General features: G+C 40.0%; 1 protein-coding gene across 1 annotated transcript in view; it reads left to right on the top strand.

The window, feature by feature from the left end:
• LOC127655031 (sodium leak channel NALCN) overlaps positions 1 to 15,838 on the top strand; it is a 162,416-nt gene that overhangs the window by 73,648 nt on the left and 72,930 nt on the right. The window contains exons 13-14 of the mRNA XM_052142622.1: positions 2,796 to 2,927; positions 6,071 to 6,238. Of these exons, the coding sequence (XP_051998582.1) occupies positions 2,796 to 2,927; positions 6,071 to 6,238 (300 nt within the window). The remainder of the gene's footprint in view (positions 1 to 2,795; positions 2,928 to 6,070; positions 6,239 to 15,838) is intronic.

The following is a 15,838-nucleotide window of genomic DNA, read 5'->3' as shown; positions in this document are numbered from 1 at the left end:
GAGTGGTTAAAAAACTAATTTCAATTACTTCAACCTAAGTGTACATAAACTTCTAACTTCAACTGTAGTTCATTCAGTATTGCACTTAATCTTAATAAGAGAAATACCTACCACACTCTCTAAGAATAGAGAGATGTCATAGGGCCATTTCGTTGGCTTAGTCCTTACTGCCATTAGAAGGTTCTATTATAAAAGAGCGGAGAATGGAGAGGAAAATCATGTTCTTCAGTACAGCAACACTCATATGTGCTGACATAAGTGAGGGTCTCAGAGATTTAACTTTTATTGTGAACTAATTCTAAATCTAATTTACCTCCATAAACATTTAGATGGCAGGAAGATTGTATACAGCTCTTATTAGCTGGCAACAAAGCCAAACACAATAGCCCTGTTCCAAAACTTTGCTGTGTTCACCTTTTTCCAGAACGCAGAAATGTTCCACGATTTGCCTGCTTTCATTTTTCTGTCTCCAGTGTTTTCACCCTCATCAGCGTAAATTCTTAATGGGTAAAGCATTACATTTATAGAATTTTTTTATTTTTTTTTACAGTGCCTCACCTGAGTGTGTAGATGAATTCATGAATGAATGAATGAATGTTGCATTAATATAGCGCTTTTTCTGATACTACTCTCAAAGTGCTTTCCACAGTGAACAGGGGACTCTCCTCAAGAGAGTTGGATGTTGTGACGGCAGCCATAGTGCGCCAGTATGCAATATATATATATATATATATATATATATATATATATATATATATATATACAGTGGGTACGGAACGTATTCAGACCCCCTTACATTTTTCACTCTTTGTTATATTGCAGCCATTTGATAAAATCATTTAAGTTAATTTTTTTTCTCATTATTGTACACACAGCACCCCATATTGACAGAAAAACACAGAATTGTTGACATTTTTGCACATTTATTAAAAAAGAAAAACTGAAAAATCACATGGTCCTAAGTATTCAGACCCTTTGTTCAGTATTTAGTAGAAGCACCCTTTTGATCTAATACAGCCATGAGTCTTTTTGGGAAAGATGCAACAAGTTTTTCACATCTGGATTTGGGTATCCTCTGCCATTCCTCCTTGCAGATCCTCTCCAGTTCTGTCAGGTTGGATGGTAAACGTTGGTGGACAGCCATTTTCAGGTCTCTGCAGAGATGCTCAATTGGGTTGAAGTCAGGGCTCTGGCTGGGCCATTCAAGAACAGTCACGGAGCTGTTGTGAAGCCACTCCTTCGTTATTTTAGCGGTGTGCTTAGGGTCATTGTCTTGTTGGAAGGTGAACCTTCGGCCCAGTCTGAGGTCCAGAGCACTCTGGAGAAGGTTTTTGTCCAGGATATCCCTGTACTTGGCCGCATTCATCTTTCCCTCGATTGCAACCAGTCGTCCTGTCCCTGCAGATGAAAAACACCCCCACAGCATGATGCTGCCACCACCATGCTTCACTGTTGAGACTGTATTGGACAGGTGATGAGCAGTGCCTGGTTTTCTCCACACATACCGCTTAGAATTAAGGCCAAAAAGTTCTATCTTGGTCTCATCAGACCAGAGAATCTTATTTATCACCATCTTGGAGTCCTTCAGGTGTTTTTTAGCAAACTCCATGCGGGCTTTCATGTGTCTTGTACTGAGGATAGGATTCCGTCTCGCCACTCTGCCATAAAGCCCCGACTGGTGGATGGCTGCACTGATGGTTGACTTACTACAACTTTCTCCCATCTCCAGACTGCATCTCTGGAGCTCAGCCACAGTGATCTTTGGGTTCTTCTTTACCACTCTCACCAAGGCTCTTCTCCCCCGATAGCTCAGTTTGGCTGGACGGCCAGCTCTAGGAAGGGTTCTGGTCGCCCCAAACGTCTTCCATTTAAGGATTATGGAGGCCACTGTGCTCTTATGAAACTTAAGGACAGCAGAAATTTTTTTGTAACCTTGGCCAGATCTGTGCCTTGCCACAATTCTGTCTCTGAGCTCTTCAGGGAGTTCCTTTGACCTCATGATTCTCATTTGCTCTGACATGCACTGTGAGCTGTAAGGTCTTATATAGACAGGTGTGTGGCTTTCCTAATCAAGTCCAATCAGTATAATCAAACACAGCTGGACTCAATTGAAGGTGTAGAACCATCTCAAGGATGATCAGAAGAAATGGACAGCACCTGAGTTAAATATATGAGTGTCACAGCAAAGGGTCTGAATACTTAGGACCATGTGATTTTTCATGTGATTAATAAATGTGCAAAAATGTCAACAATTCTGTTTTTCTGTCAATATGGTGTGCTGTGTGTACAATAATGAGGAAAAAAAATGAACTTAAATGATTTTAGCAAATGGCTGCAATATAACAAAGAGTGAAAAATTTAAGGGGGTCTGAATACTTTCCATACCCACTGTATATAAAATTTGAGTTTTTCATGTTTAATCGCTTTGAAGTCATCAATATTCCAATGTACTCCTAAAAGTAAAAAACTAAATAAAAAACAATTTCTTATCTGGCAAATGGACTAAAAATATTGATGACTCAACTTGCACTGCAGATTTGTGTACAATCAATTGCTCTCTAAAATGAGAATGGCCCTCCCTCTAATACCACCTGTAACCAACTAGCAAGTAGCAAATCCTGGCTCAAGGATGTTAAGTAACTAAACCCTATTGGCCATTTATAAAGAAAAAGTGAGAAGCCCAATGTCCCACCCAAATTTCCTGATTCAGTACATCAACAAAGAAAATACATTTGTGATCATTAAACGATTGCAGGGTGTCTTTAATTAAATAATATTTTTCATTGTCTCCACAGCAATTGATGCGTTCTTCAGTTTTCCACATGTTTATCCTCAGTATGGTGGCCGTTGATGTGATTGTAGCTGCTAGCAACTACCACAGAGGCGAGAACCATAAAGTCACCAATGATGAGTTCTACTTGGCTGAGGTAAGAAAGACCTGTCAAAATCGATTCTTAAAAACTTGCTTACACTGACCTTAGAGAAGAATAGTTCTTCCTTTTATGTGTTTTCATTGTAGCATCATCACTTCTAGTGCTTCATAATTTTATGATATCCCACCGGGAATGTACGGGTTTACAGATATACTGTACTGTAAGTCCATTTACAGATATTCATAGTAGGGTCAGTTTTATTTAATCAGGCATGACACTTCAGAACAAGATTCTTATTTAAAATGATTGGCTACTTTGACAATGATAAATGTCGTATTCATGTCAATGATATATCTTGTCATATACTTAATTCTTGCTCCTTGCTTAGCATTATGTGAGGGGCTTTCTGACTTTTTGTCTCTTAGCAATGATTATTAGTTTTAAAGACAACATTTTACATGATTATAGGATTTGTAAGATGGCCAGAATAATCCTTATACTGTGATTGCACTCAAATGCATCAGCAGATCAGATTTTGTCTGAAAGCTCATATATACATAGCACCATCACTTTCTCTCGCATAAAAACCCTGAGATTAAATCAACTGAGTGACAACGTGGGCGAAAACAGCTTGTGGGCAACACTCCATTTTAGCAAGCTCTGGTTGGGATTGTGCGTGTGTGTGTGTGTGTGTGTGTGTGTGTGTCCTTTTTGCCACGCACAGCCTCTGCAATCAGTATGCAGGTGGCACTGTGGGAACAAAGACAGATAGAGGAGTGCGGCCACCCGCCCACTCCAAGCTGAAAGACAGAGATAAGGAAGAAGAGGCACCCCGCATATTCACAGGCTGATCCATCTCATCATTAATCCACACTGCTCTTTATTTGAATTAGACCAAAAGCAACTGGGAAAATTTAGTTTTGTTTTCCTTTTTCTTTTAACATTCCCCATTCATTATGCTTCTCACTTTGAGAACCTTGCAGTTATGTTTCACATTAACTATACATACTTTTTTTTTTCATTATGTCCTTGTTATTGGAGACCGGGGGCTTGTTGACACACAAGGAAGTTGTCACAAGGTCTATGTCTGTAACTATTCAGTTTTGAGTCAAAAGTACACTTACAAACATGTTTTCACCAGCTAGGTTTTAATTTGTTAGATATATGAATTTCAACATCCACTTATATTAGCATACATATTCTATATACATATTCAAGTACACTATATGGCCAAAAGTATGTTGACACATAAACACCACACCCATATGTTCTTGTTGAGCTTTTAATTAAAAACTAATTGGCATGAATAGAGAGATGGCCCTCCCTAACAGCTTCCATTCTTCTGGGAAGGGTTTTAAATGTTGGGACATGGCTGCAGGGAATTTCTCCAATTCAGACACAAGCATCAGTGAGGTCTATCACTGACCAGGCAATGGTGCCTGGCTCGCATTCTGTTTTCAAATTTATTCCAAAGGTGTTTAAGGGGGTTCAGATATGGGCTTTTTGCTGGGCAGTCTTCCACACCAGACTTGCTAAATCATTTCTATATGGACCTCACTTTGTGCACAGGGGCATTGTCATACTGGAACAGAAAAGTACCTTAACCAAACTGTTGAAATAAAGATGGAAGCACAGATTTATCTAGAATGTCACTGTATGGTGTAGCATTAGGATTTATCTTCAATGGAATCAGTGTATGTCCTTCAAAGTTATTTCCTGATGTCACTGCATTTTTGCTATTGCAACTGGATAAACAAGTGTATACAATAAACCCACAGTAGCATAACATTAAGACAAGGGTCAGCTATATAATGAAGGTAGGTTTTAACTGAAAGGTTCAACTGCATTCTTGGGACAAGAGTATTTTTCATTTACTACAAAATTTTCATTTTGTCACATTTTTATATTGTCACATGTGTTTCAAATTTGGATGTGTATGCAATTTATTAATAACAGTATTTGTTAGCCAAAACAATGGTTTGAATATTTTGCATATGTTGCTGAAAAGACTCTAAACTATAATAGGCTAATTAATGACAGGATCCATTGTGACAACTCATATAGCATATAGCATTACAGCATGTCCTGGACAATAATTGTGGAAATGGTCAATAGCTTTTTTTGTAAGTCAGCCTTGTAGCCTATATACTGTATGTGCAGTACAGCAATTGACCTTCAAAAATAAACCTACCTAGAGCAATATTAATTGGAGTAAAAAAAATGTACAACTAGTCCTGGTCTCCCCTATGTTTTTTAAATGATGAGTAGTGTTATTTTTAGAGGAAATCCTTCTTCAGCCCTCTTTGTATGATAATTTTTAATTTACAAGCATTCAAGTTTTCCCTTTGCCTTTGAAAAACCAAGGGCTCCTGGGACACTAAAAGCTTTTCTGACCAATCCTATCTTGGCAACTGTTGCCGTGCGCCATTTACCTGACAAGCGTTTCCTTTTTTCTATGGGAGTAATGTGTTTGAACAGTTTTAAGTAAAACTTTATTGAAATTATCCCAAAGAATTAAAGAATGTTGTTGCTGGGCCATTTGTAATACCTAGAGAGGATACACACAGTGGTTTATTTTTCTTTACAAAAAATCTTTAAACAAATCTCTAGAAGAGCATGCTATGGATGATACTGTGTCAGCCCTCATTCCCAACTGAACATGTATAACATTAGCATGGCACCTGCATTTGCTCTTAGGTAAATTAAAGCTAAGAACTTAACATTAATTTATTTACACATTGATTCAGTCCATTGTAAAGGCGATAGTAAATAAAGAGTTCACAGAATCATAGTAAATGTGCTATGAGATGTGATAAGCAGTTCTGTTCCACTAATGTCATCAGGTGTTTCATTGCCATCAAATGACGTTTTTCTATTTTGAAGTTACTGTTATAATTGTTTTCCTTGTTTTTGATTCACAGTGGCCACAGTTATCAATCAAAGAAATTACTGTGTAATTTTATTTTATTTTACAAAAAACATCAGCCCACGTAAGAATATTATCAATTTCGTTTATGAGAATATTTTACCAAAAACCACACCATTCACAGCAATCTCCCGTTATTTCTGTGGGAAGTTCTGCAAAGCTTGTCAGATGGAGCAATGGTAACCAATGGAGGCGGACCTTAGCGAAAGGTCTGTTAAGAAATTGGCTGACAAGGAATAGCTCTCTCACTTTCTCTCTCCTTTGTCCTCAGGTTGCCTTCACTGTGCTGTTTGATTTGGAGGCTCTCCTAAAGATATGGTGTTTGGGCTTCACTGGTTACATCAGTTCCTCTCTACACAAATTTGAGTCACTGCTGGTGGTGGGCACCACCCTGCACATCTACCCTGATCTCTATCACTCTCAATTCACCTATTTCCAGGTAGGGGCACATACTGATCCTCTGGAATTATACTACTGGAGAATTAAGGCACTATAAGTACAACACCTACTAACATTGGGTTGACACACAGGGTCCGTTCCAAACCTAGTGAGCTGCCTCTGGAGGCAGCACTTTAAGACAACATAGGCGTGCTCCCAACGTGAAGGCTGTTTCAAAAGGTAGGAAACATGTTTATGCTGCCTCCTAAGATATCTAGTTTGGCCAATTTCTAAGGTAGCATCATATGTATCCTACCCCGCAAAGGCGATCCCAGAATGCACTGTGATGAGCTCGGTGGAAAAATAAATCCAAGACGACGGCTGAAAGAAGATACATTTCCATTATAAATATACTTATAATCCATTCAATACTGAAAAGTATCGATATAAAATAGTTTAATATCATAGAAAACGGACTATTTTACCCAAAATGTGTGTGTGTGTGCCATGTGTATTTATGCTCATTTACGTCTTTCGTCACCTGTGTTGAACTCAGTTGTGAGCCGAGTTTCTCATGCGCTGCAAGTTTGAAGCACTTTTTGAATGATAAGCGGATTTTTTTTTAATGAATTTAGAACTTTCATAATCGTTCTCTTATGAGACTCCATTTCAGTTAGGATGCTGCTATACAAGATAGCTGCCCATGTAGGCAGGAGACAGCAAGGCAGCTCACTAAGTTTTGGAAAAGACCCACAGAGTAAGAATTTCATTGTGCAGTGTTACTTGTTACCCTGCACACATGACAATAAACAAACTTGAACTTGATCCTTTGGAATTAGTCTTTACCAGTGTTCATGAAGCTGCATTGAAGCTGTAGCTTACCAAGCTACAAGCTCATAGTTTAAAGTACTTAGGCTACTGTCAAACTACCTATTACAGGTTAATAAGTTAGTAGATAGATAGATATGGGTTAGTATCTCAACAAGGGTTAATACCAAGAATGCCTTATCCTGTGCATTGTTGATAGCACTTTACTGGGTTGAAAACAGTGACAAACAGCAGCAGTTCACTGCATTGAAACACTAAATATTTCACTACAACAAAGAAGACATAAAACGTCATGCAGGACTCCTGAGCAGTGTCTAAATGTGAATCTGAGAACTTACATGAACCATCTGAACAAAACAATTCACTAAAAAAAATTATGTATTCAGTATTCTTCTCAGACTGGACAAAATATTCGATTGTTCACAAGGATTGTCATCTGCCAGCATGTCACCACACTGAATTAAGACAAAGCAACCATATTTGTAAATCAATAAGCCCCCTATCTGCCCAGGCTAGTTTATAGATTTTATTGGCTGTGAGAGTAGCATTTTCACATATCATGATGTACTTCAAACAAAATAGCACAGAAAACTTACAGCTGTAAGCTGTAAAATCTTGCTATGAGTACAACACCTGCTAGGTCAGAGCTACTCAACCTTGGAAAGGTCAGGGGTCGCAAAGTTGGATCCCTCTGCCCTCAAGGGCTGCATTCTTAATTTTTATGATTTTATATACATACACCGATCAGCCACAACATTAAAACCCCCTGCATGATATCGTGTAGGTCCCCCTCGTGCCGCCAAATCATCTCTGACCCATGGAGGCATGGACTCCACAAGACCTCTGAAGGTGTCCTGTGGTATCAGGCACCAAGACGTCAGCAGCAGATCCTTTAAGTCCTGTAAGTTGCAAGGTGGGGCCTCCATGGATCTGACTTGTTGGTCCAGCACATCCCATTGATGTTCAATCGGATTGAGATCTGGGGTATTTGGAAGTCAAGTCAACACCTTGAACTCTTTGTTATGTTCCTCAAACCATTCCTGAAAATGTTTGCAGTGTGGCAGAGTGCATTATCCTGCTGAAAGAGGCCACTGCCAACAGGGAAAATTGTTGCCATTAACGGGTGTATGTGGCCTGCAAAAATTTTTAGGTAGGCGGTACGTGTCAAAGTAACATCCATATGAATGCCAGGACCCAAGGTTTCCCAGCAGAACTTTGCACAAAGCATCTCACTGCATCCACCAGCCTGCCTTCTTCCCAAAGTGCATCCTTCTGCCATCTCTTCCCCAGGAAAACGACACACCCAGCCATCCACATGATCTTAAAGAAAACGTGATTCAACAGACCAGCCCATGTCCATTGTAAGCGCTTTTGGTGTGGACAACGGTCAGCATGGACACTCTGAGCGGTCAGCGGCTACGCAGCCTCATACGAAGCAAGCTGCGGTGTACATTTCTATCATGGCCAGCAATTTGTGCTAGAGTAGCTCTTCTGTGGGATCAGACCAGATGGGCTAGCCTCCACTCCCACGTGCATCAATGAGCCTTAGGCCTCCATGACCCTTTTGCTGGTTCACCAGCTGTCCTTCCTTGGACCACTTTTGGTAGGAACTACCAACTGCATACCGGGAACACCCCACAAGACCTGCTGTTTAAGAGATGCTCTGACCAGGTCATCTAGCCATCACAATTTGGCCCTTGTCAAAGTCGCTCAGATATATAAATATATATAATTGTAACAAAATTTTTATAATAAGAATGTTGGAATGCTAGTTAATGGGATAGTTCACCTAAAAATTTAAATTCTCTCATCGTTTACTCACCCTCATGCCATCCCAGGTGTGTATAACTTTCTTCTGCTGAAGAAAAATTATTATTATTTATAAAATATATCTCTATAATATTTAAGTCCTTTGCTTTTTTAGTATAAATCTCTACTCTCACTTTCAGACGTGAAAGGGGAACTTATCTTGCATCACAAGTGACTTACAGATGTGAAAGTGGAGATTTATAGCAGAAAATACTTAAATATTGATCTGGTTCTAACCCACACCTATCATGTCACTTCTGAACAACTGGAGTCTTATGAATTACTTTTATGCTGTCTTTATGTGCTTTCCACTGTCCACCATTGACTTGCATTGTTTGGATCAACAGAGCTGAGATATTCTTCTAAAAATCTTCATTTGTGTTCAGCAGAAAGCAGTCATAAACATCTGGGATTTCATGAGCGTGAGGAAATGATGAGAGAATTACAATTTTTGGGTCAACTATCCCTTTTAGTAATTATTTTAAAGATAAGGGGTGTAACAGTTAAATTTTCTGATATAAATTAGTTCTGTTGTCACTGTGATTATCAACTAACACCATAAATGTTCAACATTGCATACACCGGAAATTTGGTCAACAACAAGAGCGGTATATCCAAATTTAGCACCTCCAGTGCTAAGTCCTCCAGTGCTAAGTCGAAGATTTGTTTATCCCCCTTAGCATTTTTTGCCGAAGAAGATCAATAAAAGGTTTTGCATGAAGGCGTCTCTACACCGTCACAGCAGGAAAAACTGTAATTTTTTTCCTTTAAATACTGTTGTCATGATGAGTACATATCTCTGATGAGCTATTCAAGAGATTGGACAGATTTGCAGCGTGTAGAATAACTCAAGTGAGATTGTGAGCACGCCTTTTTAATTGACAGACCGCACGTGTGTATGAACGCTGTGTACGGACCAACCAATTATTTTTTATTTCTAACATCCCCTTGCAGTTAAATTACCTCTCTAATGTGATTCAGCAATGTAGAGAACTAGTGTAAATCCTCATGAAAATGGACACCTCACAATTCATATTGATTTGATAGGCTGCTGATAAATATATTTCTGATGATGATATCATAAACTGGGCTGTAAAAGGGCATGCGGCCCCGTGGGCAGGGTTGGGAAGGTTACTTTTAAAATGTAATCTGTTACACAATGATTAGTAAAAATGTAATAAGTAATGTAATGCAGTTATCTTGATAAGAAATAAATGTAATCAGATTACTTTTTTTGATTACCTCAAGAGAAAAGCAATATGTTCTCGATGACTTTTCATCATACTTTCTGAATCCAAACAAACCATGTTTGAATAATTTAATAAGTGATATAGCTATTATTATATATAAGCAGAAAAAAACATGAAAAACAGGACACTGTCCTCCTCAATAGGAAAACAAAATATGTTCAAATGTAGAACAGCTCTGCATTTTTAACCAAATCAGGAGAGTCCTCTATCTGTTACAGAAAATAGTTTATTTTCTCATCAAACAAATACAGTTAGAACAGATGCACTGAATTATGTCTTGGTTAACATTAAATAAAATCTGACAGGATATACATCAGATTCAAAAACACAAAGTTGAATTCTGCCATGCCTTGCAGTTACCATGTAGACTAATTGGCACTGACCATTCATTAACTTACGACTGCAATAGGCAGATCACATGCATCATCAGAAAGCCTCCAGTTATCTTGTTTTAAAGAATAGATCAAAATTAGTGTGTCTTGATTTACTTATTCCTACTTTCTATGGGTTTTAAAATGTTACATTTGCCAGTATTTCTCCCTCACCCATACTTTTGAGCTGTTAATTAACAATGCATTTATAATAAGTATCAAAATCAGATAAATTATCCATTGCACTTTTCCCCTAAAAACTTTTCAGTTCATTTGGTATTCATGTGTACAATCTGTATATTTTAACAAAGTAAAAAAGAAATGATGTCCCAATTACTGTTGTCATTACAACCTGAAAGCATTTCATAGAACAATTTTAGAGTTTCAACTGAAGTTAAGATGTAAATGAGAAGTCACACAAAAATTTTGACAGAAGGCATCACGTGTAAAAGAATACTGGACGTTCATCGGGGGGAGTGATCGTTTCTCTGATTCTATTCCTGCTCCTGCTAAAATGATGGTCGGACGGCGAAATTAGGGTACACTTATAACAAATTTTAGCTATCCTTGCTAACGTGATTTTCGTATGGGTCTAACCTTTAAATGCTTCTTTAAATTAGTATATGTCGGTTCTTGGAAAATCACTGCATCTTCACAGCTAGAAGGTACAGTGGCATGCAAAGTGTTGGCACCCCTGATCAAAATTTATGTTGCTGTGAATAGCTAAGCGAGCAAAAGACGGCCTGATTTCCAAAAGGCATAAAGTTAAAGATGACACATTTCTTTAATATTTTAAACAATTTTACTTTTTTATATCCATCTTTTACAGTTTCAAAATAACAAAAAAGGAAAAGGGCCCAAAGCAAATATTTGGGCACCCTGCATGGTCAGTACTTGGTAACACCCCCTGGCAAGTATCCCAGCCAGCTAAATGTCTTTCAATTCTTGTTTGGGTGATTTTCACATTCTTCCTTGCAAAAGGCTTCTAGTTCTGTGAGATTCTTGGGCCGTCTTGCATGCATTGCTCTTTTGAGGTCTATCCACAGATTTTCAATGATATTTAGGTCAGGTGAGGGCCATGGCAAAACCTTCAGCTTGCGCCTCTTGAGGTAGTCCATTGTGGATTTTGAGGTGTGTTTAGGATAATTATCCTGTTTTAGAAGCAATCCTCTTTTCATCTTCAGCTTTTGTACAGATGGTGTGATGTTTGCTTCCAGAATATGCTGGTATTTAATTTAATCCATTCTTCCATCTACCAGTGAAATGTTCTCCATGCCGCTAGCTGCAACACAAGCCCAAAGCATGATCAATCCACCCCTTTGGAGAGGTGTTCTTTTCATGAAATTCTGTACCTTTTTTTCTCCAAGCATACATTTGCGGCCAAAGACTTAGATTTGAACTTCATCAGTCCAAAGGACCAAAATGCATCAGGCTTGTTTAGATGTTCATTTGCAAACTTCTGACGCTGAAATTTGTGGTGAGGATGCAGGAAAGGTTTTCTTCTCATGACTCTTCCATGAAGGTCATATTTGTGCAGGTGTCGCTGCACAGTAGAACAGTGCACCACTACTCCAGAGCCTAATAAATCTTCCTTTTGCAGTCATACAGGGGTTTTGATTTGCCTTTCTAGCAATCCTATGAGGAGTTCTCTCTGAAAGTTTTCTTGGTCTTCCAGACCTCAACTTAAACTCCACCATTCCTGTTAACTGCCATTTCTTAATTACATTACGAACTGGGGAAATGGCCACCTGAAAAAGGCTTTGCTATTTCTTATAGACTTCTCCTGCTTTGTGGGCATCAATTATTTTAATTTTCTGAGTGCTAGGCAGCTGTTAGAGGAGCCCATGGCTGCTGATTGTTGGAACAAGTTTTGAGGAGTCAGAGTATGTATATAGCTTTGTAATTTGCATCACCTGGCCTTTTCAAATTATGATTGTGAACAAGCCATAGCCCTAACAAGCTAATTAAGGTCTGAGACCTTGGAAAATGTTATCCGAGAGCTCAAATCTCTTGGGGTGCCCAAACTTTTGCATGGTGCTCCTTTCCTTTTTTCACTCTAAAATTGTACAAAATAAAAATAATACACTAATATTGCTTAAAATTTTGAAAAGAATGTTTCATATTTAACTTTATGCCTTTTGGAGATCAGTTCATCTTCTACTCACTTAACTATTCACAGCAACAGAAATTTTGACCAGGGGTGGCCAAACTTTTGCATGCCACTGTTAATTGCACTGAACTGTAATTTTGTTTCCCTTATCTTCATTGAAGAGACAAGAATGTCAAAATTATAATAGTCCTTCAGTGACCATTGTGAATGTTTTACATTTTTTCTCTCTCCCCTTTTCCACCCCAATTTGGAATGCCCAATCCCAATGCGACTCGCCTCAATTCGGGTGGCGGAGGACGAATCTCAGTTGCCTCCGCATCAGAGAACGTCAGTCCGCGCATCTTACCATGTGGCTTGATGAGCGCATTAATTGAAGAGAAATTGTTACATTTGTAACTGTAACAGATTACGGTTACAAATTTTGTATCCTGATTACGTGACAGTATTACAAGTATTCTGTTCTGCCCAAGCCTGATGACTCCCCAGGCCACATGTTGAGTATTCTGAGATATGCAGGGTAATAATGCATACTGGTGGGCATGGCGGAGCTGTTTTCATAGATCTCCAGGCAGCTGCTGGGAATGGGAATGAATGAAGCCCGCTTGAGTTGACAAGCCTCATTAAGGACACAACCTGCGCTTTCCCTCCTGTTTTCCCTCTTCCCACTGCAGGAGGGGTGGAGCTCCAACCGTGAATATTCATATCCTCCACTCATGTCTGACTCGTTATGAAGCTGCCATGAAAATGACACATGATTCACCATGAGCAGTCACATCTTAAATCTTATGTTGAAATAGCATTCTATATGTTTCTATCATTAGTAATATGAGTCATGGTCGCAAATAGTAATGTTTGTCTCAACCCACATTCTAAAACTTTGTGAACAGATTTAAAGGAATATTCCAGGTTCAATACAAGTTAAGCTTAATCAAGCAATTTTGTCATAAAAAAATTGCAAAAACAATATTTAATTTTGTCCCGTTGAGGTTACATTGAGGCACTTAAATGGAAGGGAAGGGGAATGATTTTTGGAGGCAGAAACATAAAGCTTAGGGGCTCTATTTTCATGAGCGTGCAAAGCGCTACATGCTACGGCCAGTGTAAAGCGCAAGTGAGTGTGGGTGAGAGTGTTTGCGCTACTATGGGTATAGGCGTGAAACTGTGGGTGTATTGTATGTACTGTAAATTAAGTGGAATGAATTTTCCTGAGAAATAGGTCATAGCACTAAGCCGTTTCCACCTCTTAACTCAGCGCAAAGACCAAATTCAGTTTTGAGATTTCACCAGCAGGTGGTAATAAAGTTCATGACGCGGCCCGGAATATCTATATTATCAATATCTATATCTTGCTACTGTTTTTGTATTGTTGTGCACTGGAAGCTCCTGTCACCAAGACAAATTCCTTGTATGTGTAAGCATACTTGGCAATATAGCTGATTCTGATTCTAAAGTTTTTTATATCATTCTTTTTATGATTGTTTTAGGGTTTAGGGTGTTAAATTTGATAAAAATTTACACAGAAAAGGTTAGTAAGTTATTGTCACAGGGCAAAGGGTGGGGCTGGGTCGTGAAGCTACACACCCAGCCCATAATCAGGTTAATCAAGCCTTAGAGAGGGATAAAGGCCAACTGGAGACTGCAGTGGGACAGAGAGAGAGATTTACGGGCAGCTGTCCGACACCTTTGTGTGTTGGTCTTTTTGTTTTATTACTAAAATATTATTTACATTGTCAAGCCGGTTTCTTTCCATTAATACCTATACACTGGTGCTGAAATCCAGGAAGGAGAAGGGATGCATCATAGTAGAATCCTCGCCACTACCATCCACCCCAACGGAGCAGCCGCGGCCATCCACCGGAGGACGGAGAAGCCTGGCGCCTGAGAGCAGATGAACGGCCGCCGACCGTGAAGGGAGAAGGAGCTCCTAACCACAGGGCCACTGCCAGGGGCAGAGGAGACCCCTACCAGCTGCTGAAATGTGGCGGTATGAGACTGCCGACCACGAGCGGGGAGGGGCATTTGGCCGACTGCCTGGAGCAGGAGAACTGCTGCCAGGGATGGGGGAGCCCCTTCTGTTTCCCGAGAACGCGGTAGGGCATTCCGTCTGGCAGAAGCCGGAAGACTGCCTCCGATCCGTCCGGGGCAGTAGCCCAGTCGAGTCCTCTGCGTCAGACGCCTGGACGCTCTCCGATGCAGCACCGATGTCGTCATCCAATTCTGGGGACTCAAGGGAGAATGCCGGTTCGTGGGTATTTACCCGGTGAAACCTGGCCCGTCGTCATCCCCAAATCGCCTTCATTGCCAGCCGGGTCATCCTCAATCCCATGGGAATTCAGGAAGGAGAGCTGCAACCGCAAAGCTGCCATGGTCATGTTCTCACAGTGAGTACATGAACCATCCACAAACGCCGGCTCAGTGTGATCGCTGCCCAGGCACACGAGGCAGCATCTGTGGCCGTCAGTCTTGGAGAGATATCGACCACATCCAGGAACTACACAGAGACGGAAGGGCATCTTGAAAAAGTAGCATCCTGAAAAGGACGTTCAACGCCTGTCTGTGTATTGCTCTTTCATGAGTGAAAACTCAAACTCTTTTAGGAGGGGAAAGCACTCTTTTAGGCAGTGAAAGCACTGTCGAAGTGCCCAGGGGCATTGATTGCAAAGCTTGGAAATTCGGCGTAGGATCCAACAGCAGTGCTTCTTGCCAGTATAGGTGAGTGGAACAGTGGTGAACTCAGCTTGCTGTTACACAACCGCTCGGCTCCGAAGAAAAAATCTGACAGATGCACACCAGCTTCCCTTTATAACCATATGTCCGGTGCGGGACTTGCAAATTCTGTCTGCCAATTTCTCATTGGACTTTTCTCAAGTTCAGAGGTACACGAGGCTCCCAAGGAAGACCCCTTGTGTCACTTAATTCGACACAATGTCGAGTGAGTGACTGAAGGGGAATGTTTATTGTGGCTATAATTTTTTATACTGTGGCCCCATTTACCCCTTGCATTTACATTCATTTTCCTGGGTCGGATCACACCTGGCCACATTAAAGACAGGTGTAAATGCACCCAAGACACATTGTGATCGGATCATGATTGGATCACTGAAACCACATTTGGAGGTGGTCAGGGACAGATTCTAACCACTTTCAAAGTAGGTTTAAATGCAAATGCGTTTCTGGATACAACTACGTAAGTAATAATTTATGTAATGTGGTTAAGCTACAGTCATCCATTGTTAAAGTGCATTTTTCTGTTAATTCTGACATTGCAATATTAAGAATACAACCTACTGCCA

Source organism: Xyrauchen texanus, chromosome 14, assembly GCF_025860055.1.
Source record: "Xyrauchen texanus isolate HMW12.3.18 chromosome 14, RBS_HiC_50CHRs, whole genome shotgun sequence".
In the NCBI taxonomy this organism is placed as follows: domain Eukaryota; kingdom Metazoa; phylum Chordata; class Actinopteri; order Cypriniformes; family Catostomidae; genus Xyrauchen; species Xyrauchen texanus.
This window is presented reverse-complemented; position numbering and strand designations above follow the sequence as displayed.